A 27753-nucleotide genomic window follows, 5' to 3' on the forward strand; every position below is an offset into this window, starting at 1 on the left:
TGGAACCCCAAACCTGCATGACAACTGCATCCAAAGAGTGTTAGTCAACGTGTTAGGGCTCTTTTATTTGGGGTGGAAAGGGGGTGTGGAGGAGGCGTAGCCGAGTGACTGAATGAATGTAAATGTCATTTTGTGTGCGACTGGCATGCTACACAAATTTCTTGCCAACAGCTGCACTTTGGGTTTTTAATATTTTCGTGGTGAACCGCACAAAGATAAAAGGTTCACATTTGCATACACATGTGCCACAGGGGGTGGTTGGGAGGGAGGGGGGGATTTAGGTTTTTAGATGCATTTGTGTCTATTTGCAGCTTTTGACTTTTTCACACCGAAAAATTCACTTCTCACTGCGTTTTCTTTTCTCTTTTTTTTGGGAAACCATTTCATTTCAGACATGACAAACGGCGGTGTGCAGGGACCCATCGAGGGCTACAATTCGCTGGACGACCTGCTGACAACCACAGCGACTCCGGGACAGGCGGCTTTACTCCTGCCCACCGCACCCACCGCCGCTTACACCCATCCCAAATGGATGGAGCCCTACTTCGATCCCTCGACGCCGCGCAATGTCACCGCCCTCATGGGCAAGTCCGCCTATCTCAGCTGCCGTGTGCGCAATTTGGCCAACAAAACGGTGAGTTTTTGCTCGAAGATGGGGCACTTGAAGAAAATGGCTGTAAGCTAATGTTAAGGATTAATATTCAACTTTTTAAATCACTTTTATTTGGATTTTATACATGCTTATTTCCTTAGAAATTGTGACAAAGAAACATAATTTCCTTGGTCTATAAACATTCTTGTTGCCTCTTATTTCTTAAAGTGTACACCTAGTGACTCCCTTTTTTTGGCTGGGGACATTCGGGGTTAACAGCGTACTCGTGTCGAAAAGTTTGTTGTCGTGCGTGACGACAACGAGTCGCCTTGCCATTAAAGTTTGCGCCAACTTTCGTTTATTCTCCATGCGCGGAATAATTTTTATTTTTTGTGACCAACGAACGCCGCCGCCTCTTGCGTTGATTTCTTGGCTGATTTCCTAACCTGGTCGTCGACGCGTAGACTAAAAATGTAATTCCCCTAGCATGACGGCAAAATTTTTAATTAGTTCCTTAACCTTACCCCCCTTACGCCGCCTTTTGTTTGCGTTTTGCGGTAAGGCGACTTTTAACTTGCCTCCAAGTTGTTGGTTTTTTTTGGGTTTTTTCTTTTTCTTTTGAAAATTTAGCAATTTTATTCTTACCATTCTCTTTTTGTTGTTGTTCTGTTGTTGTTTTGCAATTGTTTCCTTTGTTTATCTGCTTTAATTGCCCCCGTTCCCAAGATTTTCCCGGGTCACAAGAAAAAGGTCGCCCCGAGGCAACCTGCTGCTCCTCCAGGAGCCTAATCTTCCAGTGTTTTCTGCTGTCACATTTAGTCGGTGTATAAAAATTCAACCCAGATATATATTCATGTGTTTTGTAAGCGTTTTGTTGGATTTAATTAGGGCACATGGGATGCCGGGTTTGGCCTCCTTTTAAAATGTGTTTAATGAAATGAATATAATTGTCAAAGGTGACGGCAAAAGGGGATCAACTTTTCGGCCCACAGATAGGTTTATGAATAATTAGGCAGACAGGCGAATGGCAGGCGATTAATGTGACTGAAGGACACACGTCTGTGCCCCAGGAGATGCTTTAAAAGCCTCTGAAAAACTGTGGAAAATTTGCATATAGATGCTTGCCAATTCTCATTTTCGCCAGGGGGAGGGAAAAATGCGATGCCGAAAACCAACAAACTTTCAACACGCTCGCTCGTGAGTACTTGACACAAATGCGCCACCAGGAAGTGGATCCCGCTGGCAGCCAGTGAAATGGAGATGCGAATGCGGATGCGGATGCGGATGGCGTTGCAGGATGCCGTTAGCAGGGCGCAACTTTTAATTTCTTGCCAAACAAAAGAGGAACGAGTGGCAGTTCCCAGAAAACTCACCCATGTCGGCTAACACATACATCAACTGTTCAACCTCAAGTGGGCGAGCCTTTTTGAGCTTTGGCCCTGCCACGCCCACGCCCACGCAGCTGGCCCCCTCCGGCTTCAGCACTCTCAATTGCATTTGAGCGCGAAATTATTTAAACAATTTCATGAAATTGCTCTCGCCGCACGCGTCAACAGCACTTGGCTCACAGTCCGAGTTGTACGAAGCCAAAAGTTGCACTGCCGCCACAGAACACCACCCTGACGCAACACCACCCTTTCTGCACCACTTTGCACAACCACCCAGCCACCCTGGTGGCTCAATGACTCCCCCCACTGGGCACGACTTGCAACTTGAAGCGGAATGTCGAGCTGTTGTTGCTGTTTCTGATGTTGTACACGGAAAAGAAAAAGTATCTTAAATTTGAAATAAATTTAGCCCTGATTTAAGTTACTTTAAATGAAATATTATTTTATACGAATTTTCTATTTTTTGTTTATTTCAAATGGTTGGTTAAATATTAAATTTTTTGAAAGTTTAGTTACGAATTTCAATATTGATTTGTGATCCCCTTTTTTGCCCTCTGCACTTGCTGTTCATATTGCAGAGGCGTTGCTGCTAATATGAGACCCACCCCGAACCCCATCAGCTTGGGGTTTTTGAGGGGGGGCGTGGCTCCATTACAGCACCGCATGCAGCACAGCGTGCACTTGTTAATTACGCTTTAATTTGTTGCGTAAAATGTTTGTTTAATGGCGGCGTTGTCGTTGCGAGTGTGCAGGAGTTGTCAAAAGTGCGAGCGCCATGTTTTTCTCACTTTTATGCACTCTCGTTGCACATTCACAGAGCCATCCATGAACCTAAAAACGGGATCCAACCCATCAGGATAGGACCCTATCCATGCCCGTGCTACTCCTTAACCCGAAAACGGTATTGTTCGAAGGCGGCCCTCGAAAGTATGCAACAACATTGCGTATAATTAAACGCACGCACACGCAGGCTTTCTTTTCAGCGAGAGAAAGAACCATCTATACGTACGTGGGGGCGTACGTATATGTGGGCACTACTATACTGTCAAGTGCGATAATTTTGCATTTACATTTGACTTAATAAGTTTACATAAGCCGCCTGCCAGCTTACAAAGTTATCTCTGTGCACCGCAAACTACTTAAAAAGTTTGTGATAATTAAGCAAAGCCAAAAACAGCTCGAGCACGACCAGCAGAAGCAGCAGCAGCAGCAGTGGCTCCTCCACTAGAGATTTCCGCGGAGATTCCGCTGAGAGATTTCCCTCTTATATTGCCTTAGCCCGAAAAAAAAAGAAATTTAAAGCAGCTCGTCCTCACACGTTGCTCATACGTCACGTACGCCCAGTCGAAAAAGGATGCAAAACTTTTTTATATATCTTACATCCGTTTCAGCGCGAATTTTTAGCTCCTTCTAGCTGGCTTTTATTCGATTTTGATGGCACTGCGTCGGCAATTCGTTTTCAATTGCTGCATTTTTAATGGGACAGGCGGCTGCTCAAGGAGCAGACAAATGGCGCGATTTTACGAGTTTTCAAATAACCTTATCGTTCTGCGTGCAACTTGACTAATTGAATGTGATGCGAAGCGGTAAAGGAAGAATATCCATGCGATTAGCATATTTTGGCAGGAAGAAAGCACAGGAAGGTCAAATTTTCTCAAAGTTTGGTCTTAAAAGTTTTTCTTTAATGGTAAATCCTTGCAGATTTGAAGTCTTGGTATTATATTTTATATTTCCTATTAAACTAAAAAACTTTCTTTCTTCTTTAAACTACACACTTTTCTTAATCCAATTCATGTATTTTCGAAAACAAACTTACTAATTTATCTGCCCGGTTAAATCTCATAAATTCCGCCGACCAATACAGGCTCTCCATTAAGTTGATTACCCATTTTTCTCTAGAAGCCCTTTCCCCAGAAGAGCAATCCTTTTGATTTAGCCTTGTGCAAGAGTACAAATATTTGCGATTGTTTTGGAATTTTGCAGGTGTCCTGGATACGGCACCGCGACATCCATATACTGACAGTGGGCTCATACACCTACACCTCCGACCAGCGATTTCAGGCCACACATCACCAGGACACCGAGGACTGGACTCTGCAGATAAAATGGGCCCAGAAACGGGACGCCGGCATGTACGAGTGCCAGATATCGACGCAGCCGGTCCGGAGCTATTTCGTTCGCCTGAATGTTGTCGGTGAGTTGAAGTTGAAGTGGGGTCGGTATTCCGATGCCCGATGCCGATTCGGTTTCAGTGCAGGGCTTCATAAAAAATCCACCATTTGTCGTCGCAAATAACAAAGGGCACTCGGTGAGCGGCTGATGACAAAAAACCAAAAAACCAAGAAAGAAAATGCTGGAAAAAACCGAAGTTGTTGAACAAATAAATTACACACAGCAAACGAGTGAGCAACACGCACGGCCAAGGAAGAAGCAAAGGCAATGGCAAAGGCGATGTCGATGGAACGTCGAGGACTTGGTTTTTATACGACAATAATTCCATTTTATCTCGTACTTTATTATTCTACAGTGCCAGCCAACGAACAGGGCCCACCTCTCATCCTTTTTTATATTTTCCTCTTTTTTGGACATTTTTTTCTCCATGCACTTACATTTTCCACGCCTTGCTCTATCTTTTTCGGTGTCTCCAGTGCCAACGGCCACCATCCTGGGAGGTCCTGACCTTCACGTTGATAAAGGCAGCACCATAAATCTCACTTGCACTGTAAAGTTCAGCCCCGAACCGCCGGCCTACATCTTCTGGTATCATCACGAGGAGGTAATTAAAGTCTATTGTCGTAGAGATGGTGGCTCATCTCAACTACGAGGTTAACTGAGGGGTATATAATGACAGTTAATTTGGCTTTTGTATAATTTAATTACATATAATTTTTGTAGTCATAGAAATTAAACAAAATGTTAGACGAATTTAAAGCGATTTTCCATCAAACTCCAAGGTTGGCTATCAAATAGCCACAGAATTTTCCCTGTCACCCCACAAAGTAATCCCGATTTTAACTTATTTCTTAACCATGCTAATTGCCGTAATCAGCAATATTTTCTTCTCTTAACAATGACACATGTCATTCCCAACTTGGAGATGTTGGCTTCCTCTCAAATCAGAAAACTTCAATCCCCCGCAGGCGAACTTCGTTGCTCATACGCCACCGGTTGTCAGCAAAAGTTATCCTCCCCTTTAGCCTTCCGCTGACACTTCCTTGCCGCATCCTTTCTCGATTTCAGCGAGGACCCTCATCAGGTTTTTGGCCATTTCCCATCCGCCCCGTTGACCCCTTCAACATTGTTTAAACGTCAGCTGTTGTTATTTTAATGAGTGAATCAACGCCCTGGTTATCCTGCGTCCTTCACACATGCAAATGCAAATGCCGAGCGACGGATAACTGGGTCAATGGCGGACAGGTTATGTTTAAATTACCGCTGGTGACAGAGGGTTGGAGAAGAAACCAAGAAGAGAGCTTTGGCAGATCGACTTATCATCCTGTACTTAGTTGGTGTTTTCGCTTCTGCCAATTAGTCCTTTTGTCTTAGCCAAGTTAAGCAGCATCCACTGGATGGCTAATTGCAGAGTGCTAAATCCGCAACAGTTGCACGCTAATTGCAATGCAAAAGCCAAACAAAATATCAACAGAAAGAAGGTCCTGGAAAAAAGGCAGCCCGGTGTTAAATGCGCTCCACACACAAATCCGGCCAACAACTGCTGCTGCTGCTACTCACTTCTTGCACAGCCACTTGGCGTATTTTAATGTATTCCTGGAATTTTCTAATTAAAATCCTTCCTACTAGTACAGCTACCTGTACACAGGTATGTCTGTGTGTGTGTGTTTGTGTGTGAAGAGTGGCCGCAGGAACCTTAACGCGTCCTTGCTGCAGGCTTTTGTAAAGTCCTGCGCTGTCCTGTGCTCCGTGCTTCGTGCTCCGTGCTCCGTGCGCTCGGATTATTTACGATCCATGCAAATTTGCTGTTAATTAGTTTAATGGATGGATAAACCCAGTTGATGCACTTCCACCGCGGCCGCCTGAAATGCATGCCACACTTTTTGCCTCGCACTTCCGCTCGCTAATTGTAATTAACGTGTTGCATATTTTCACCTTTTTCCGCTCCTCGCCATCATCTGAGGTCAGGTCCTTGACAGCTCAGCTAGCCATACATATGTGGTGGCTAGCATGCCGGATGCATTCCGGCTAATTCCGGGCCAATATCTGGCATTTTCAATTTGCCTTGACTGTGGCTTGGCCCCTTATTCAATATTCAAGTTGAGTTTTCAATCGTTTGTCCTTCTTCTTGAGTGACTTTTATGTAGTTCTGATTTTTTATGGCCCTCTGTTTTGGTTTTTATGCTCGAAATATGCGGGCGATTATTGCGTTCGGGGAGTGCCACATAAATCGGATATATGCGCATTTTCAATGAGCTGCAAACATTTTACACGAATATTTTATTTACGTTCAGCCATTGTTTGGCAGTGTTATTATTATCTTTTGTATAGCAATCCCGATTCCTATCCCCATGCCAATCCCAATCCCAATCCCAATCCCATCTGATCCATCCAGATTGTGGAAGTCAGGAACAGCTGCAATTGTCATGAAAATTGCAGGCGGCACGCCATGAATTTTTTAAAACTACGAATGGCAGAATGTTTTTTCAATTTATCAAATGACAAACTGCAGATTCGCATTTATTCCAACTCGCTGATACCGACTCGGCCCCCTTCCCAGTCACTCCCTCAACCTCCCGCTCATTAACTAATTTGTGCCGAGGGCAGAAATATTATAATACAAATATGAAATTTATGCCGGAGTCAGCAATAATGGAGCCAGGATATCGTGTCCCGACTGATAGGCAAACTTTTCACTTGCCAAAAGTTTCTGCGACAAAGTTTGTGTCATTTTCATTGTTTTCATGACTGATATCCAGTCTTTTGAGGGTATATTTGAGTTGGGAAAAGGAAAATATATTGGCAAATATGGTGTGAATAAGTTCAGAAGCCTCTTAAGAAATTTAAAATATTTTTAGTATTACAAATTCTGTTACAAAAACTGCAGCCACTTCTTCTGCTTTTACTCTAAAAGTTTGCTGATTGTTAAAATTGTGAATTATTTAAACTATAAAATACTATCAGAAATGGCTTCCTCTTAACCATAGGAATCGTGCAATCAAGGCACTTCCGTGATCGGTATCAATGGACTGATTTTATCCAATTTCCTGCTGTACTTCTTGATGGCTATATCTATTTGGCCATCGTCATCATTATCAGTGACGCTAACTTTTCTTTCATTCCTCAAACTATTGCAAATGTCGTCGATTAGTTGGGATTAGATGGCAAATTATGCTCCAGGCAGTTGGCCTGGCAGTCCTTGGCCAAGGGTTGTGAGCCTTCTCATTTCCGTCGTTCTTCCTGCTGTTGTTTTCATGATTTTCTTTTTGTTTTTTGTTGGTGGCAAAGTCTTTGCCCTGTCAGCGGCATTATGTGTTAATATCAATTCTCTTTCAGCTCTGTGCTATCGTGAACTTTGCCTCCATCTCCTCCCTTGCCCTCTGTGTATTGGCAAATTATTCCGGTATTTGTTTCTGTCAGCTGGAAGGGAGCGACTTAATATGCATTCAGCTGCTGTTTATATCCAGTCCTCGACAGGAGCTGCCATTCAGCAGAAATCGATAATATCAAGTCGACTCCGATGGCTGCCAGAAAGTAATAATCATAATGACACTGGAGGAGCCTTAAACCAGCTTGATTCGCACGAAATTTCATGGCATCTTTGATGTCGAGAGTTAACTTTAATCACGAAACTCGCTCGAATCGAATTCCAATTAAAATCACATTTTCTACGACTGTCAGTCGATGGCATGCAATTATTTTGCAATTCAAATTTATAATTTTAACAACGAAAGATGAGATGAGAAAAGAAAATCAAAAGTGGGAAATTACAAGACAGTTTTCAGTAAATTTATATTTATTTTTGTTTAATTTTTGGGTTGGGTCAAAAATGACATTAGGAACAACAGCCGTCGCAACAAGAAAATTTCCTGTTCGGGCACTCATTGTTTTGACATTATTCGGGTCGCGGCGAAAAAGGAGTGGGCGTTTGTATACATGGAAAGTACTCATGAAAATGTACACTTTCTCCTTCTCCATCCATTTGCAGGTCATTAATTATGATTCATCAAGAGGCGGCGTGTCGGTAATTACCGAAAAGGGCGATGTGACAACCTCATTTCTGCTCATACAGAATGCAGATCTGGCCGATTCGGGCAAATACTCCTGTGCGCCCTCCAATGCAGATGTGGCCAGTGTGCGTGTCCATGTCCTAAATGGTAAGTACCCTTTTCCCTTCTCCCCCTTTAATACCACCCAAAAGTAACAGCATACCCAGCCCAAAATTGTTGCCATCCTCTGGGCAAATACTCGAATGCCCCGCCCATGAAATGCCATTTGTAGAAGAGCGTTTACATTAACTGACAAACGAACATTCGACAGCCACGCTGGCATTTTGTTTTCTTTGTTGCGTTTCAAGCTCCGCTTCACACAGAGAAATTCGCATGCAGTTCGTGCTCTCGACTATACAAATTGCAGATCCAATTTGCATATAGTTTTCCCCCCACTTTTTTTCGACAAAAATGCACCATGTGCCTATTTTTGGACACTTGGAAAAATCTTTCTTAAACGATGGAAAGAAGGGATACTGGTTTGGGGACCAGAAGTCTCTCTACTGAGTTTTTACATAATTTACATATTGTTTTCACTTCCCTTTTTTCAGAAGGAAGATTATTTAGTTGATTTATTTAACAAAAAGGAAGGTTCCTTTCCCTGAAGGCTTTTTATCCCCCAAAAATCAGTTTTCTTTTACATATTCACAGCGATCTTTAGTTTCTTTGGCAGTTTAAGCAGGACATAAATTTTTTTTATAAATATATAATATATAAACCGTTTTTAAGCCCCTTCAAAATTGATTTCTTTCTGTGTTCAAAAATTTTCCATCAGACTGGCAGATCTGCTTTCGCATCTGAATACATGTATCCGTGACAGGGCGTTACCCAGCGGGACGTTTTATGAAGTTGAATGGTCTTGGCCCGAAGGCTGGACCGATCCAGATCCACCACTGGAACAGTGACCTCTGAATTCAGTACCCTAAGCCCCCTGCAAACCCTGCAAATCCCTAACCACTGACCGCCTTGACCCATTGAAAAGCGAACAGAGCCCGGCTTCCGATTGCAATTTCGGCTCATTTCCGCCTGCATGCCAGGATGCCCGTGACTCTTTCACAATTGACCAGTCCAGTCCGGTACGGTTCGAGTCCTTAATAAATTGTGCAGGAACTTAGTTCGCTTGATTTCCACCAGGACCACAAAAGTGCACTACTGCTGTACCAACAATCTCGTCTCCCGTCTCGCCAAACTGGAAATGGCCCAATTTTCGGTTTGAAGTTTTGATGTGACCCACGGGGCCAGAGCAGAGGGGTTCGCAGCACATAATCGCATCAATTATGAGCAAATTAATTAGCACACTGCGGTTAATTGCAGTTAAGTGAGTGCCAGACAGAGTCTCCCTTAGAGTTGTCCTCAGAGTTGCCCTCAGAGGCGGCCGGGAAAAGGATTTCCACCCGCAACAAAGACGGATGCCGGCGACATTTACAAATTGCGAATGGGACTCCGTTGGGCGGTGGAATTGTTGCAATTTGCCAGCATAATCGTTGTCGATCGTCGTGGATTTGACACAGTTAAAATAAATTACGTAATTGTAAAGGCCAGAGACAAGGGCGGAAAACAGAGAGGGAATTCCCTTCGACAATGACAACGAGTCCTATACAATTTGAACTTTTGGATTGGCGGGGATGGGGTGTGATAGTGGGTGTGTGGGATGGCTGACAGGAAAAGGAAATGAAGGGGGCACGTTTTTCAATCATGCTAACAGCACCATGGTGACCCCGACACAATCCCACCGACCACTACCAACACCGCCCATCGCTTTTCCCGCAAATGGACCGCAAATGGTAACGTGCGGAAATCCATGCTGTTGCCATTGTAAACGTTTGCCAGCCATTATGCATGAATGCATAGAAATAGATGGTATAGCGCGGTGTTCTGGCTTTCCCCAGCAGCTCCAGGTGCTTCATGTTCCGAGGTGCAGTGGCGATAGTGGGTTAACAAACAAAATAATGAAGCAACAGAGCGCCACCAAACAAAACAAGCCAAAGGCCGCGCCACGCTGGAAAAACAACAAGCAAAATATGGTCACGGGATATACGAGTTTACCATTTTACCTTGTTTTAAGCGAAATAGCGATACGTTGGGGAGTAGAATCTGATGCTTTTTGAGTGTTTTCAAAAAACTAAATCAGTACTTTGAAAGCTTCTAAAATAATGATATAAAAGTGTCTGAGGGGGAAGGTTTGATAAAGTGATTAAGTTTATCAGTTAAAAAATTCCAAAAAATATTTCGATACAATTTTCATTTATTTATCTTTCCTTTAATGGCTTTAAAATATGTCTTAATGACTTTAAGTTTTTACCTGTAAACCAAATTAAATTTAAAATGTGGGTTAAATTACTTTCAAGTAGCCAGCAATCAAGTTCACACTTCCATCATAAATTTAACAGCAGAAAAAGAAACATGAGTAGCTTTAAGTGCATATTAAACACTTCAAAAGTGTGATAAAAAAAAAGAAATTAAATATGTTTAAAAATGTTTATTTTGTGTCGAACTACTAAAAAATTAAATGACATTTATAGAATTACTAAATAATTTAAATACCAGGAAAGTTTTTCCAATAAACTACCTCGCTGTCAACAGCGTGTTAAACACGGAAAAAATCCTTTCCACAATATTTTTATATAACACCTTTCCATGTTTTCCTTTTAGTTTGAACGAACAAAAATAAGTTTTTTGCTGAGATTAGCTTTATTTTTCCCTTCCTTTGTTGTCCAAAGTTTAACGACAAAGCCATTTGGGTTATTGAAAAACTATTTGTAAAATCGGATTAACAAATCCGAAATATGTTCTGCGCTGAATGAGTTTTGTTTTCTGGCTTGTTTTGTATGTTGTGGCTGGGATGGCCTTTCTGGTGTTTTCATAAAAGCTTCATACAATCGTAATCTGGATAAAAATCAGATTATCTATATAGATTTGGGCCACTCGAATTCGACCTTGCGCCTGCTTTTGGCCACAATGAGTCTCGCTGGGTCGATGGGCCACTTGAATTGAAGCGTTAATGACAGAAGCTCGTGTTGTGACAGGCAAACAAAACGCCGCTTAGAGTTTGGCTTCCAGAATGGTCGTCTCAATTGTCCTTTTAGCAGTCCCAGTTGCCTCGCAATCAGAAATGTCCTTTAGACGTACCACACTCCTTGTGGCAAGGACATGCATAGATCATCAAGGCTGGCCAGGTGGTGAGAGAGAGAGCTGGCTTGAAGGTCTTCTGCATTTCTTTGTTGCCTGTCAGATGGCAGTGGTCTAAGCTTGGTAGAAGTATCTTAACTATGTCAAACAGATTTCTTTGCTTTAATATAGACAATGAACTTACTGAGAAGTATTTACTGTGAAAGATAAGAAAGATAATATAGAAGCTAAACGCGGTTATGACTTAGTTTCTCAGTCTGATGCTGGCACCCAAGCTCCCAAGCTCGTAAATATTTTTAGAGATACCCGCTTCTCACCAGCAGAAGCAACCGAGAGCTGTCAGTAGCACAACATGTCCGGAACATTTGCTTTGGGCTTTTGCCGAATTGAGTTCTGGCCACAGCCACATTAGTGGGCTTTCCGAGAGTCCGGGCTCCATTAAATTGAATATGGAAACCGCAGCTGAAAACCACTGTGCAGTGTACCGCCCGCCACCAGCCACCCGCCGCCTGCTGTCTTGAGAGCGATTGCATTGGATGTGCCTGTCAATCAGGCAACAATTGGGTAAATCAGGACTTGGCTGTCCATGCTGGACCCTGCCCATCCATCGTTGCGTAGTCGGAATGCCTAAGCAGGTTGTTTGCCCTATTTGCTGTTGATGATTTCGATGCATCCCAACAGGATGCCATCGGACGGGGGTTTCCACCTGGCTCCATTCAATTATGACAGAAGTGGGGAAGAGAAGTAGCTGATGGAGGCGGTGGAGAAGGATGACTCAGGTGACTCGTGGCTCGGCATATTGATATTTGTTCGACGGACAACGTCTCCTTCGCAGTTTACACTTGAGAAATCAAACGGAATCCCCGACAAATGTCCTAGCCATCTGATCCCCCCTAAAAAAAAAAAGGAGAGAAAAAAACCTGGACAAGGAAATCCCATCGAAAGCCAAGTTCGAGTTTCGATTTATTTTCGCAAGTTTGAAATTTCCTTGGCTATTTGTGTAGCGCTTTTGTTGGCTGCTGCTCATCAAATGGCAAACGACTCAGGCCAGATCAAGGAAAGTGTGAGAAGTTAAAGCCTTGACCTGCTTCCTATCCAAAAAGAGTGAAAGAAGAGGAAAATCCCCTGGCTTGCTGCACGTATCGAAGTCAACCCGTATGTCCTGCTAAACACACACACACACACACCCAGGGAGAGACAAACAACCAGAGATGCCCGAAATCCTTTAGTCAAGTTTCGCAGGATGGCGAATTTATTCCACTCCGTGTCCCCCCCGACAACGTTCTACGCTGCAGATTAGCTTTGTATTTTGTCACAGGAAATTACATTGCGCCTTAAGGATGCCGTAGCGCAAAAATTTCGTTTCATTGTTTGCGCGTTTGTAGTTGTGTGCACCGCCGACTGAGTGCCCGACCTCCTGATCCCAGACTTTGGGCCAGCTAGTCCATGCCTGAGTCCGATTCCCCCTATGGCCCTATCCCCCTTGTCCCTGGTCGGCGGCCATAGCCAGGAACTGCAGACTGGAAAAATCTTTCAGATTTAAGAGCGGAATCGTACACGAAATTTACACTTCAAAATGGGAAAAGTTTTTCGAGTGTTGAAATTCAAAATAGAAAAGAAAATCATAAAAATATATCTCAAAGGAATAATCTAAAAAATATTATAGATACTATATCTTTTGATTATTCAGATTTTTGTATAATTTAAACTTTATCACTTCTCTCACTGTAGTTCTCAGGTATTCTCCGTCTTTTGCCTCTAATCGTGTGTACGTGTGCCATTGCCAGTTGGTGTGAGTTCTCCCGATTCAGAGAATCCTGGCAACTGTCCACCATTACCTTGCCCTCCATCCCAATCTCATCCTGCCCCATTTGTCTCTACATTAGGAGCTGGGCTAACAAAGCTAACACTTCCTGTGTGGACGACGGGTCAATGTGAATGTGACGCACTGTTGTTGCTGCAGCTAGTTTGGCATTCCGGCAACACAATTTAATACAAGCTACAGCAAATTGCACGGCCGAGATGTGTGTATTTAAATGGCAATGATGCCCGTTTGTTGATAGCCGCCAGCAATTACACTGGGACAGAAAATGGGCTACTTATTAGCCAGCTTTGTCTGAGAATTAACCTTTTTAAATGGCGATGGTTGTACATTCAAGAGGAAGCTTTATTTCAAATGATTGCCATCAGAAACCTCACCATTAAGAGAGTCTTCTGCTGATTAAGTTCTCTAATGATTATCCTTAAATTTTCCCCCAGTGCATCTTCCACAGAACTATTGCCTGGAAAAACTTTGTCCATAACTTATGATAACATTTCCGTGTGTGTGTGCATTTCCACATCTGAGCTCTGTCGGCATCAGAATCTAACACTCGGAGCCTTCGTTTCACATGCATAGTCAATCCTCAGAGATTGCCGACTAACATAATTTGTGCCATGTTGAACAACGCCAAAGCCAACTAGGAAAATGAGAAATAGGAAGAAGGCTTCGAGGATGATGGCGACCGCAGACCAACCCAAAGTCGAGATGGGGAACTTCTATGGCCAGGATAACTCCTTCGTTGCCAAAAATCCAGGGGAAAGCGGCAAACAAATCCGCAGCTAATAATATACGGCTTTTGTTTATTAGATTCATACATTTTCTAGCCAAGTTTTGACGCATATGCGTACGTGGGTGGTTATCCTCTATAGAATGTGTGTTCTTTGGGGGTAACCATTTGAGTTTGGTGCCCATTATGTTTGGTTTTATGGGAGCACTGCGTGCTTGAAGTATCCAAAAGAGAAAAAACACCAATTCCCATCTTCCAACCCAGCCACTCGAAGTGATTTTAATAAAATTACCAAAGCGTGTAGGTAAAAACAACTTGGAGCTTGCTGAGCGGCGATGGCATGTAAATCCTGGCCAGAAATCGCTGCCGTTGGCAGAAAATGGCTGGCATCGACCTATGATGAAATCGGGCCAAATTGCATGATTTACGTAATGGAATAAATAAAATAAATTGCTTAATTTACTGATAAATTACATGAGCAGCAGCATACGAAAGTTTGCCGTGACATATGTGGAAGTGTGGGTGGTGGTTGGGTTGGGCCCATGGCTGGTGAGTGGCTCAGGGTGTCATAGTTACACTTACGACCTGCTGTGGGGGTTTTTCCGAAACGGGCCTTTGTTTGCCTTTTGTTTCTGCATTTTTACTTTGGCACATTTTACGAGATTAATTTCGTTGCCCAGGCGATACCTTTTTGGATGGAGGAGGTTAAGAGATGGGAGTCAGAGTGGGCGGCCAGTGGTCAGGTGCAACCACAATAACCGCAGGCCACACACACACACACACACGCAGACTCACTCCCTTGCACACACAAAAGAAAAATGGCTAACGGATCTACAGGCGTGTAAACTACGGCTACTTAACCCACACAATCGTAAACGCACCTGGTACTCCTCCTCCTTTTGCCCTCGAATATTCACGAAAGATTTATGCCAAAAGCTAATTTCATGGAAAAACGTATTGTTCTCTGGTGTATTTTGAGGTCAGCATAAGCCGCTGCACTATTAAGCCGAAAGTGTTCAGTTCGCTGGCCAGGCCTTTGTTTCGTACGGCCACGTTATTGCCGCCCGACTTGACCCAAATCTAATTATTTATGTTAATCGCTCGCCTGTATAATACCTACGTAAGCATATATATATATATATCAAAATTTATTATCTGCCCAACGTTGTGATAAGACGGTTTATATAAATCTAAGTGAGTGCATCTGGTGCACTTGACAAGATTCAATTAGTGGCAGTTGCAAGAGGTCCGTAAACTTTAATTCATGGCTTAAAAAGTTCTGAGTAAATGAGCTCATAACCAAGTGGCTGGAATGATGAGGACGACACGTCCATAGACGAGTTAAGCAAACAAACTAATCGAAAGTCAGGACACTCCAGGTCACTGGACAAAAGTATAATCACACTGGCAGCAGCAGAAGGAGGGGCGGCAGCAGCACAGTCAACTTCTGCAATCTGGCAGGACTAATCTCAAAGGATACTCTGCGACTGGATGTGTGTGTGTGTGTGTGGCAAAGTCATCCCAGCATATTGGCCCTCTATCAATGTATCTGCTCGGTTGCACTTTTCAACCAGCACCACCCCCGCTCCACCCACCAAACCCATTTGAATTTTCAATTGAAATCAAGTCTTAATGTGACCCAACTGGCCAGTACTCGATCGAGACGGCCAACCCAAATTACAGCTGAACTCATTTATGGCCAGGACGGATATCAAAATTTAATTAAATTTTCATTTTCAATTTCGCTGCTGTCTCATGTGTGTGGGTGTGTGTGTGTGTGTTGGTGTACTGGTGTGTTTCTGTGTGTGTGTGTTTAAGTAGCCGGCAGAACTCAATTTTTTTCCAAACACTAGAATTCCAATTGAGGACATGGCAAAACTCAATTATGACAACTGAAACGAGCAAAAATGGAAAGAGAAAAAAGCATGGAAAACCCCGAAAAACAAAGAGGGAAATCGGTGAAAAAAATGTCGATTATCCAGCTCACGGGGTGAGCATTTTTCATCGTGGTGTATTTTGTCATTTCCAAATTTGTCACATGACATGAGGCAGCTACAGCAACAGCAACAGCAACGGCAGCAACAACTTGCCCTGGCATAATGTTGGCTTTGGCATTAATGTCATATCCCCGGCACATTGCCATTGCCATTGCCCTCTCCCATTCCGATTCCCCATTCGATTTCCCTGTGAGAGAACTTCCCCCATTTAGCCCAATCCCATCCAAATTCCCTTTGCCATCGTGGAACGCTCTGGGGATTTTAACGAATGTGATTTGAAAATCAAGTTTTTGCGCAAATTGTGAAAACGAATAAAAAGCATCAATCATTCAGTCGAGCATCGGGCGAGTGAGCTGGAGTGTATAGTAAATGTCATTGCCAGGGACTCTGCTTGGCCAGCTGAATAATGCGGAAAGGTATGGGAGTCCTGGACAGGACCTGGCTTGGACTTCCGCTTTGCCCGTAGGGCATTTCCGCTGGCCACTAAGCGCCCTGCTCAATATGCCAGGTCCTAGGTCCTCGTCTATGGTCTATGAATGAGTCCTTGTCCAGGAGCAGCAGTTCATGAGTGTGTCTCTCTGTGTGTGTGTGTGTGTGTGCATTTATGCGCTGATCCCCTTTTGCGAATTCCCTTTCACCTGCCGTCTATACTGGCATATTAACAAAGTTAAGCCAGCACACCGGGTGCTAACGTATATTTACTCCGTTTCTAATGAGATTTCCAGGTACTAATAGGAGTGAAGGTGCACCGGGAAAAAGGTTTTAGGGATGGCTTGCTGTCTTCTTGGAAAAATAATGAAATTGCTGAATTTAAATTGAATTTTTTGGGAGAAAATATATGGATTAGATTGACATAAATTTATGTGGAAATTGGTATTAAATCGCATTAAAATAACAAATTAAATTATAACCAATTACGGTCTCCAGCTAAGCTCATGATTATTTATATAAATTCAAATTAAATATTTAAATGTCACAAAATAAATAAAGAGATTAAAAACTACTTAAACATAATCTGCAATATAATGAATAATATTAAAGTTTACTCATTAAATATTTGAATGACTATTTTAAAGACTTTCCTCTGCATGAAATCTCTACTTTTACAGCTCTTTTAGGCCTTTATCCTTCCTTTTCTCAGTGTACCACCTTTAGTTCATAAACAGCAAATTCATGAATACTCCAGGCATAAACTTTAATTTCGTTTTGCGAATAAACGTGTCTGTTTATTTGTATTGCTCGTACGCCTCAATTTGCTGGCAGACTTGCTTTGGGATGATGATGTTTTTACCACTGCCGCCGTTGGCTTTGCCTTTCGGCTTTTACCTTTGGCTTTATTACCTAACTGGTACATATGTATATCTGACCACTCCGGGCCCGAAAATACCTGCTGGGCGGTTTTGGCTTTTTGCACAGGTGACACATTCATTTGTTGGCCGCTTTGATTATAGCAAACGAACCGAAAGCCGTTAGTGAGTTGGGTATTTTAGCCAAATAGGACCGAACCTGTTGGCAGGATTATGTCTCTGTCAAATGGTAAATGGTAATTTGTCTGCCAGACAGGACCCTTCTCTGGTATTTATTCGTATTATTCCGCCAGACCTTGGGGGTACCAAAGATTGCATTTGCTTTATTAATTAAATACCAATTTCCGCTGGCAATTCAATTATGAAATGCAGAGCCGCCACTTCATGTTCCATCCTATGTTTGGTCACATGCTGACTTATAGACAAAAGGTTTGCCATTTTGTCATTTTGCAATTGAAAGGAGTCAGATACTCCCATTGAAATGCTGTCGGAAAAACAATAAAATTTAATTCTAATTTCGATTCATCATTTTCTGGGGAATGCCTTTGATTCTCGACTCCTGCATGTCAGGTTTTCTTTTAAGGTGAAGAACAAAGGCGAACATTCCGACAGAATGTTTGTCAAATCTTCAATATTTCAGTCTTTTGTCAGGAGGAAAACATTAATCGAGGCACCTTAAAGCTGTTATTAAGTTAAAAAGAAACAATAGTTTAGCTTTTGTTTGCATTTAAAGCAAATTTAACAAACCTTTTATAGTTTTAGGCCTTTTTATTTTTGCAAAATTAACCAAAGACTTTGTAAGCTTCGTGTAAGTTTGAAAAGAAAAACCTTTCGGCCATAAATTTCCAATAAAAGTTAACTCTTACCATCTAAAAACCATTTTAACAACCAAAATTTGCCAATAACTGGTATATTGTCATATCCTTTGGTTGCCCATAATTAAATGGGAGGACGTTCTGTTTACCCTTTGATTTCGCAAGGCCAAACAAAAAATCCGAAATGAAATATGAACTCTTTTTTAGTTGTTTCCGGATTGATCCGACTGCCCCTCCAACCGCCCATCTGTCCGGTGTTTGTGTTCACCTGTCTATTACAAAAACTGACACATCTCCCTTCGCCGCAGCAGCAGCAGCAGCAGCAGCAGTGATGCATGCTCGCAATTTCTATTTCTTTTTTTTGACGAGTGCATTGCCGGTTTTTTGCCGCAAAAGGCAGTGGGAAAAAACGTGCAACATATTCAAAATTGAAACATGCAGAGTTGCCAGGCACCCCTGCAACGTTTTTTGTTCTTTCCTACAAACTCCGAATATACATGCCACGTGGAGAGGAGCATGATGTGTGCCAGGATTGCAGGATGCCGGATGCAAGGGGTGTCATTGTGTTGCACAAACAAATGCTTATGTTTTTGCTTAACCCGCCGCAGTTGCTCACAATCTTGCCCAGATTGAAAGCCATAATCCCGCTGCTCTCGCTGCTTTATACTCGTATTTTCCGCCACAAAATAGTGAAGGTGAAAATCCGAACTTTTGGCGGTCAGTTGCTTAATTGAAGGTTGCCCCCTCTCCCGAACAAAATGTACAAAATAAAATAAACAAAAAAGATAGGAATCCCTGCCGCAATCTTGCACCACAAGCGTTTCGGGCATGATACAGAAATTTGCTCAAACTCAAAGGCATTTGCTTTTAATTAAAAATTTCCACTTGGCGAACTTTGGCGACCCGCTGGAAAATTACTTACTGCCAACTACAGATACTCTCGACCCTTTTTCGCCATAACGTTGCCATCATCATAACCGAAAGAAATGCCTGTATTATTATATATACATAATCAATTTAGCTATGCAATTTTAATTACAATCTGTGGGCGGGGTCAGCACACATGCCACGCCTTCGACTCTATGTGTGTGTGTCTCTGTAAATAGCTGCATAATGGGAAAGTCCTCGAGTGCAGGCAAGCCTTGAATGTCCTTCCGCCCAAGCTGACAGACACTGTCTGCGAAAAGTTAATACACATGACGTGCAACAAATTATATTTATCGCGCATCGGCAAGCATCAAATTATCAGGGTACACCGCCAACCACTGAAAGTAGCGAAAGGATCTCAGCATCTCATCGACATCCCTGTCCTCCTTCTCGTCGCCGCTGCAAATTGATGCTTAAGGACAATTTTCACTTCATTACGCCCTGGCTCTTCCCTCTCCATCTCCCCCTCGGATTTCTTATATTTTTTCGAGCTTTTTAGAGCTCATCCGATGGGTATCAGGGGTGTAGTTTGCTCAGGTGCAGAATGTGCAGCAGGTGAAGTGTAGAGTTTGCCAGCTTTATTTATATCTTTCCTGAAATATTATATTTATTTTTGGGTATTAAAGGAAGAACCACTGTGTGGTTAGTGCAATGAAAGAACTTTAAGCTGACACTGAAGCTCAAGTGGTAAAAATCAATCAAAGAACTTATGAAAAGTAAATAAATCTGCTATCAAGTTTAAAGGTATCCACCAGTCTAATCCCTCATACATTACGTTTATTAATACACTTTTACCCGCTGTAATGGGAATTCGTTTCCCGTTTACCTTGGTCAGAATTGCTTGGCTGCTCGAGCAGCGCTTCACTCAACCATCACAAGTGTGGCTGGGAAACCCTTGTGGCCTACACAAAATAGTACTTGTAAATATGCAGTGGAAGCCGCATCAGATATTGCCACCGTGAAATTACACTTTTGACTCCCGAAGGCGAGGAAGCCCTATCGCTGATGTTGACGCGCATTTTCCGAGCTTTGGCGCACCTTAGCATGAATAATCTAATAAGGAGAAATGTCAGGGCGTATTTCATTTAAAGGCAACCCAAACACACACACGCTCCACTGACTTGCATAATTAATTGTGATTGATATAAGAAATTATTCGCCGGTGGCCAAACAGATGGCTGGGCCAAAAGTCAGGCCAAGAAAAGCCAAAAAGGGCGCAGTGAAAAATCATCTCGAAAACTGTCCCGAAAACCCAACGCCCAAGCAGACATTTATTCCAATCCACACATATGCAGATACTCTGGCGGTTGAGATATTAGTAACAAGAATTAAAAATCTATAAAAAAGATAATTTTTCTTTTAATTTTTTGAAACAATTTTGTAACTAACTTAAATATATTTATTTTGAAAATTTAATGAATCAGCTTGGACTGCTTTTTACCTTTGAATGTCTAAAATATTAATTAGTTTAAAAGTAAACTATTAAAATAATCAGTATAAATCTTAAAAAATATTAAAACATTTAGTTTACACTTTTAGATATCTTCTTAGATTGGAAATAAATTTTTATTTAATTTTATAAAACAAAAATAAATACCTAAAAAATAACATAATTTAAATGACAAAACGATAAATGATATTAACCCTTATTTATGATTTCCCAACACAACCTAGCACTATTATTTTGCCCTCTGGTGTTCGTATACAGCAAGTGATTCGCACACCTGCACACGGCAAATGGGACATCATAAAGAAACTCAATTTGTTGCCGCTCGAGCGATTTGTTTGCCACGCAAATGAACAAAACGAGTGGCAGTAAAGGTGTGTGTATGTGAGTGTGTATGTGTGTGCAAATGTGTGGGTGACCGGATGCAGCGGAAGAAAGGGAAACAAACGGAAAAGCAGCGTTGGCCATTTTAATTTATGTCGGTTGGCAGCGCTTTGCTAAGCTGCTTAACGCCGCCAACGGAATAAGAACCAGCGCAGCCAGAAAGCAGCAAGAAGTGCCGGGCAAAAATGCTGGCAAAATGCTAGGAAAATGCCAAATGGTAAGGCTAGGGATCGGACTGGGGTCTGGAAAAATAACCTTAAAATATAGCGTAGCCGGCTTAAACAATGGCTAAGGGCGTGGGTCCATGTGTATAAAAAAATATGAGAGGGGAGGGGTTGTGGGTATAATTCGCTAGCAAATTGAAAATAAACGCTCGCCGCTAACTAAAAAAGCTCTGCACACTTTTTCCTCGTTTGTTCAAATGTTTTTTTGTGTGATCCTGGACGGGCGGTGCTTACTTTTCCACTAAATGCCACACCCACACATAAAGTCCTTTTCGCCAAGGTACATATGGGTATTAATATGGGAGGAAACGTGGCTTACTTTCCTTAAAATTTGGTTAAGTTATAGTGGAAACGTAGAAAATATTATTTACAATCTCAATAAATCTTTGGAATGTAAAAAACAAAGTAGTTTAGTTTACTTTATTAATTTATTATATTAAATGTAAATTTATTTTCCATTTCTTATGCCAACTCCGTTAGCAGTTTGTGCTGTTCAAGAAGTTTTTGATCCAACTCTTCCCCACTAACATCTCCATGAATGACAGAAATACCCACGCGACGATCTCCAAAGTCCCGACTCAAAAGCATGAAAGCTGGAAGCTTGTCCAGCACTATACCTTTGACAGCATTAGATACTTCAGCGGAGATAGTAGTTCTAACTTCATCAAAGAAACAATTTGCTTTATCTTCCTTGGTTATATCCACACCATAGACAATAAAGTGATTCTTCAGGGTACTCAAGACTTTCTTGGTCTTCATAACGTGAAAGCAGAAAATGTTTGTAAGAATACTGCCATCGTGGTGTAAGTAAATCGCCAGTAGTTTGTTCTAATTAGGAAGTTAGATACTTAGAATATCATTTAAGAAAAATAAATATGCAAAAATGCAAAACAAACCTCCTCTTCTGGTTGCTGGGAAACATTCTGAAAGGCACTTTTCAAATCCCCCATATAAAAATCAGGTGTGGGATCACCAAAACGCATCTTGTAGTCATCAGCAAATGAAAAGCTTCCATCGGTTATCACATTTTGGGGTAGATGAATGGAAGCTTCGCGTAAAAATTCACAATTAGAGGCTCCAAATTCAGAATCTGACTCAAATTCTAAAGAAATATCTGAAAGCGAAGAACTTGAACTAGAACTTTCGCTTTTTGGTGATGGTTTCTCTCTGCTGCGAACTGTAAGGAGCTCTGTCAATTCTTCCAATCCAGCTTGCCGCAAAGTAGCCTCATCCTGTTGACCACAGCCGTGTAAAATCTGAGTACTTGGAGGAATTCCAAACTGGTTGGAAATGGTCTCTTCGAATGGCAAAATGACTTTCTCCATCTGGTCCTTGCATTTAACTTGAAATGTTGGTAAAGTTTTTGAACCTTCCTCATACTCAATTGGTTGCAACTCTTGGGGATTATTCTTTGGTATTTGATCGGCATCATTTTCAGATAAAATCTCTGAAGATTTTACTTTTTGAGATTCTACAGGTTCCTTGCTATCTTCTCGTTCTAAAATCTCTGAAGATTTAATGTTTTTCACAGCTTCTGCATTCTCTGCGTTTATATTCACATCACTTTCACCACTGGAAGCCATTTCTTTAACATTCAATGAAACTTCAGACTTCTTTAATAAAATTAGATTTCTATAATGCACTTTCCAATCATTTTTTGAAATTTTAAAAATTACTTGTTAATGCTAGTTTAGTAGTTTTTAAAACTCTTTAAAACTCTTCACTTGTGTAGTTATTCGCTCAACATTGTTTGACGGACTGCCGAAAATAGCTGAAAGTTTTAAAAATTCAATTGCGATAAAATGGAAATCAAGTTAATGAGTCTGCAAATTTGTTGAGAAAAATATACTCACTATTTATTACTAAGAAAGCTACATCCAAAAATATTAATGAAAGCAAGCCTATGAATTTCAAATGCAGATAACACAGAATTAGAAATAAGCAAAAATCGGAAACTCAGCTCAGCTGATTAAAATCGTTCCAAGAAGTTGAATACAATTTTGAAGCCTCTCTATACTGTATTTGTAGCTAAAGATAAAAAAGACATTATTTTTTCAATCTCAATTTATTTTGCAGACATTTGATTCGTCGTGATATCCCCCCATTAGTGGTAGTTTATTGCCCATAACCTAGGCCAATAGTGGTCAAAATAGAGACTGTTTTGACTCGTTAAGCTTTTATTTTAATTCGATCTGCATTTAAACTTAAAAATTATTGTCATTTATTGCAAGAAAATATAATGATATAATGAGGAACACATATTACTAATGCTCTTGTCAACAAGTTTTCATTTTTGGTTTCAATATAAAATTCTGGAAGCTATTAGTTACTTAGCTTGCAGTAAAATTAAAGATTTAACTCGTGAGTAAGTTTTCTAGTTAAGTTCCTCGATAACTAAGAGATTAGAACGATGGTCAACGATGACGCTTTCGGTTTCCAGCGCAGAAATGTAAGCAGAACTGCTTATGCTTGATAAGCGACGTATGTATCTCCGTGGTGGTACATAATTTCCCAGTGGCAGTAGTCCGAAAATGAAAAACCAAAAGCAGACTGTACCCGGCTCACTTAGGCAGACGGACATAGATATCAAAGTCAGTCAAGCTAAACTTAACTTATTTTTAGAACATCCACTTGCATTGGCGGCACAGAAGCCGTTCCAAGCATTGCGGGCGGTGGGGCATATGGACCCCTCAGCTTAGGCAAGAAAAAATAATAAACTGGCCACCTACCTTGATGTGGCGCTTGCCGTAGTCCGTTCTTGGGGTTATAGCTATCGTCATTTACATCCCGCATCCACGTGACCAGAATTCCAGAAAATATACTGCTGGGAAAAATCCACGACGCACTGCATCCTCCTGGACCCCATGTACCACTAATTTAATGGAGTCCCATCATCTCGCCCCAGCATTCACGTCATTCCAGAAAATGTACTTCCGTAAAAGCCAAGATGCACAGTATCATCAGGTTGTACCAAGGTGATGGGACTCCATCATATTGGTGGTACCTGGGCTCCAGGAGGATGCTGTGCATGGTGGATTTCTACCTGAAGTACAGGATAGAATCCGTGCATCTTGGAATCAACCACAACTAAACACTTCACTCTCACACACACTCTCACTATAGAGTAACTTCACTGAATTTTGGGTGGTGACCTGAGCCCTAGTCGCCTAGTAAAGAGCTAAAGCCAGTTGGGAATTATTAGTATCCCAAAGTGCACAAATTTTCAGTTAGCAATATATTAACATAACATGGCAGTCAACAGTCAAATTCGTAGTAACATAACTGTTAACATTTTAAACCTAACATGCTGTTAACTTTCTGTTAAAATTCAAATATTCTGTTAATATTTTAATTATTTTAAAGTGCCAGTAAAATTTTTATTGTTAATGTTTTTGCCATAAAAATACCAAAAATGGTCCAAATAGAAAAAATTAACCCCCGTTTAGCTCGTAATTAAATTTCAAATCAAATGGCTATCAAAGGTAAAATGCAAATTATTAACTATATTTGGGAAAATTATGAATAGTGAGGCTTTTTTAAAACACTTGCCATCACGAAAAATGTCCAACTACTGAGTTGCTGTTCTCGTAAAAGTGAGATCGATTTGTAAGCTTGTTTCTCTTGGCCTTGTTCCAATTGTTTTTGGCCTTATCGTTGCCAAGTTTGTCACTATTTGTTCGGGACTAACTTTTCCCTGGCGATATATCCAAGTCCTATTCCTGTGTCTGTGGATATCGAAATGTCACCGCAGCTCCGCGCTCTGAGCCTGCTGGCCATTCTGCCCCGTGGCTTAAACCATTCAAAGTTCCATTTCCAATTTGTTGGGGCTTTCAGTTTGAGAAGGTCCAGACACTAGTACTCGTTTTGTTTCGAGTTGGACAAGCCAAAGTTCCATGATTAAGAGCGCTGATAATGAAGCGAACGGATGTGCTCGTACTCGTATTTGTACTCGTATATTTGTTCAAGGAATTTCCAATTTAAAGTTGAAAAAATATCGCAGACTCAAACTTAAATAAGCAAACAAATGGCTAAGCACGGATCTTTGCTTATGTGTAGGTGGGTGGCTGCGAGAGCGCTCGACCACGCCCTCTCCTGGGAGGCACTCATTACCCACAAGCTATAGCCCAAGTGCACACGCACATACATACCGAACCACACTTTGCCGGCAGCACTTAATTACGAAACGGTTTTTTGGCCACGAGGAGCAGCTGCTCCTTTTTCGTCCTTAGATTGGGTGGCAAACTGGCGGGGCTCTGTGGGGTTAAGGAGCGCTCTGCCTTTTCCCAGTTGCCTCGCTTTTCTTCAGCACATATGTGTGGGTGTGAGTGTTTTTGGGGAGAAAAGCAGCTGCGCCTTTTGCCTGCCATTCCGCTGTCAATTGCAACATGCATTGTGTCTGTGTGAGTGTGTAAGTCTATATATATACGGGTATATAGGTACTTGTGAGTGTGCCACTGATGACGGCACCAACGTGGCTTAAACTGGTTTTATTTTGTATACTCTCACGCAGAGCGCACTGGGAAAGTAAGAATAATGCAGAAAATCATCAGCAGATGCGTTAAAGACAAACGAAGAAATATTAGAAAATGTTAGGAGAACACTAAATGGTTTTTATTATTTATTTTAAGGGGTTTTAAAGGGTGTTTAGAGGTAATAATTTGTCATTTTAAGTTTCACACCTTTCAGTTTCTTCCCAACTTGCAAAGAATGAATTTATTTTATCAGCAAAGCCAACTTATCTTATCTTCTCGTAAAAATCCGTTGATAAAGCTGTTGACAAATCTGCGAGGGTACTTGCAGCATCGGCTCTCAGCTAATCCTTGCAACTTATTTTCAGTTTTTTTTTCCCCAAAAGACTCTCGAGCAGCCCTCGCACATAAAAACCAGCCGCTCTTGTCCTTCTTTTTGTTTGGTTCCTGTGTTTTTTAAATTATTACATCTTATTTACAATGTGCGAGTTGTCCCGGCTGCCGCCTTAAAACGGCGTGGCATTTGTTGCCACTCTTGTTGCAGCATTCGTCGTTGTTGCTTCTGTGTTCTTGTGACAAAGAAATGTTGCAAATTAAGCGCTCGGCTGCGTGTATTGCACAAAGTTTCAAGAGCGCTCCACAGAACAACAACAACAACAACAGCAACTGCAGTTGCAACAAAATTAAATAAAAGTGCTCATGTTTCCCTGTGTGTATGTGTGTGTGGCAAGCAGTACACACACACACTCGTAATTGTATTTCCACATTTTGCGATGCATATTCGTAATATTTCATTATGTTCCTGCACTCACTCTGGTTTTTTACCCCACCGCGGCTGTAAAAATGTCGTCATTCTGCCGCTGCAACCGCTCAACTTTCCGCAATCAATTTGGACTCGTTTACCTGGAATTGCATTAAAGTTTCTGCCTTGCCGTCGTTTTCTTTAAAGTCTTTAAAGTTCTCAGGTTTTCTGTTTCGGACTAAGTAGCCTAGTTTTGTGTGTAGGGGAAGTTAAAGAACGAATTTAACTTGGTGATACCCCAAAAATACCCCTAAAAAGATATAAAATGGTTTAGAAAATAAAGTGATAGCTAGCATTGAAGATGTTTTTGAAGTAAAATATGAAACAAACTAAAATTAACTTTGCTTAAATAGAGAAAAATCTTAAAAATATTAGAAATGTTTGTTACCTAGCTAAAAAATCGTATTTTTCAGAGCTTCAACCTTTCAGATAAACATTTCTTAGTCTATAGAAACTACTTGCCCAACTTATCGCTTCATAAAAACATGCACTACAATGAAATATGCTCCACTACCTTTTCTTTTTGTTTCCGTTTTTGAGGGAGTCCTTGAAAAAAGTTCGATCCGCGAACAAATTCCCAGCATGCCATTCTCCGATGGTTCAATCGGCATGCCCCAAACCGCTCGTTCCGATGTGGCTTGTCCGAGGATAACAAGTTGAAGTTGGCCTTAATACATGTCCAGTTGGCATGCAAGTGGCAGGAAAACCCTCCTCTCGCCTCCTGGCTGGAGTGTCCTGTACACGGCAATATCGGTAAGAATGCTGGTAATAATATTTGAGGTGCACCGCAGCGATGCTCCTCTGGAACGCTCTATACTATATGAGAGGACGTGCATCCGAATACGGCACTTTTACGCTGCGTTGGCATTGGAGGATTGCAGAGAGAGAAATTGATTTATATTTTTTTTGGAATTTTGCTCAAGAAAACTCAGGGGTAAGGGTTCGGTTAACCATCTAGTAAGCTAGTAAGTAAAATGAAAGAAGGATCTGTTTTAGATTGAAGTTTTCATAAGTTTTCATCAAGACCTATTATATTTATTATGAAAAACCTAACAAATGATTAAATTTGTACTTCTGATATTCCGAAATGATAACCTTTTCTTTCTCTGCACCCACCCCTCCATTCTCCTCCCCGGAGGCCTGTCCAAAGATGACCCAGAATGCAACTTGTGCGGGTTAGTTGCCTGGTTTTCCCATCTGCACTCGTGTGCGTGTGTCATGTGACTCCGGGCTGCAATGTTTTACTTACCACAAAATTCTGTAACTAAACGCACAGGGGCGTGGCAGCAGGGGGGTGACTGTTCAGATGGCAGTGGGATATGGCGAATAGATACAGGATACAACGGGTCTACTTATGGAGGACTTGAGGCGGCACGCACACAGGTGAATGCTGCATCGGGCAGGATATATCCACTGGCAAGTTTTGTTCGCCAAAGTTGCCACAAAATGCTGAGCGAGAGTGCCGGATTCGCCCACAACATATTGTTACGGCAAACGGTAAA

The 27753-nt window shown here is 41.6% G+C and overlaps 2 protein-coding genes across 4 annotated transcripts in view; one reads left to right on the plus strand and one right to left on the minus strand.

Moving 5' to 3' along the window:
- LOC108114577 (junctional adhesion molecule A) overlaps window positions 1-27753 on the plus strand; it is a 98599-nt gene that overhangs the window by 60632 nt on the left and 10214 nt on the right. For all 3 annotated transcript variants that reach the window (XM_017225629.2, XM_017225631.2, XM_017225630.2), the window contains exons 3-6: window positions 393-634; window positions 3964-4174; window positions 4629-4756; window positions 8141-8309. In XM_017225629.2, the coding sequence (XP_017081118.1) occupies window positions 393-634; window positions 3964-4174; window positions 4629-4756; window positions 8141-8309 (750 nt within the window). The remainder of the gene's footprint in view (window positions 1-392; window positions 635-3963; window positions 4175-4628; window positions 4757-8140; window positions 8310-27753) is intronic.
- LOC108114578 (FAS-associated factor 1-like) lies at window positions 21397-22266 on the minus strand. The gene is made up of 2 exons (XM_017225632.1): window positions 21877-22266; window positions 21397-21808 (listed from the first exon to the last, which is right to left on the minus strand). The coding sequence occupies exons 1-2, from the start codon at window positions 21961-21963 to the stop codon at window positions 21443-21445; spliced, it is 453 nt and encodes a 150-aa protein (XP_017081121.1). The 5' UTR covers window positions 21964-22266; the 3' UTR covers window positions 21397-21442.

Source organism: Drosophila eugracilis, unplaced genomic scaffold, assembly GCF_018153835.1.
Source record: "Drosophila eugracilis isolate 14026-0451.02 unplaced genomic scaffold, ASM1815383v1 contig_2154, whole genome shotgun sequence".
NCBI classification, from domain to species: domain Eukaryota; kingdom Metazoa; phylum Arthropoda; class Insecta; order Diptera; family Drosophilidae; genus Drosophila; species Drosophila eugracilis.

Excerpts from the sequence above, each read along its gene's own strand:
- LOC108114578 (XM_017225632.1), bottom strand. The coding sequence starts at position 21,963 with ATGCGTTTTGGTGATCCCACACCTGATTTTTATATGGGGGATTTGAAA. Across the intron at positions 21,809-21,876 it reads CCCAGCAACCAGAAGAGGAG|AACAAACTACTGGCGATTTA; the intron begins GTTTGTTTTGCA and ends CTTCCTAATTAG.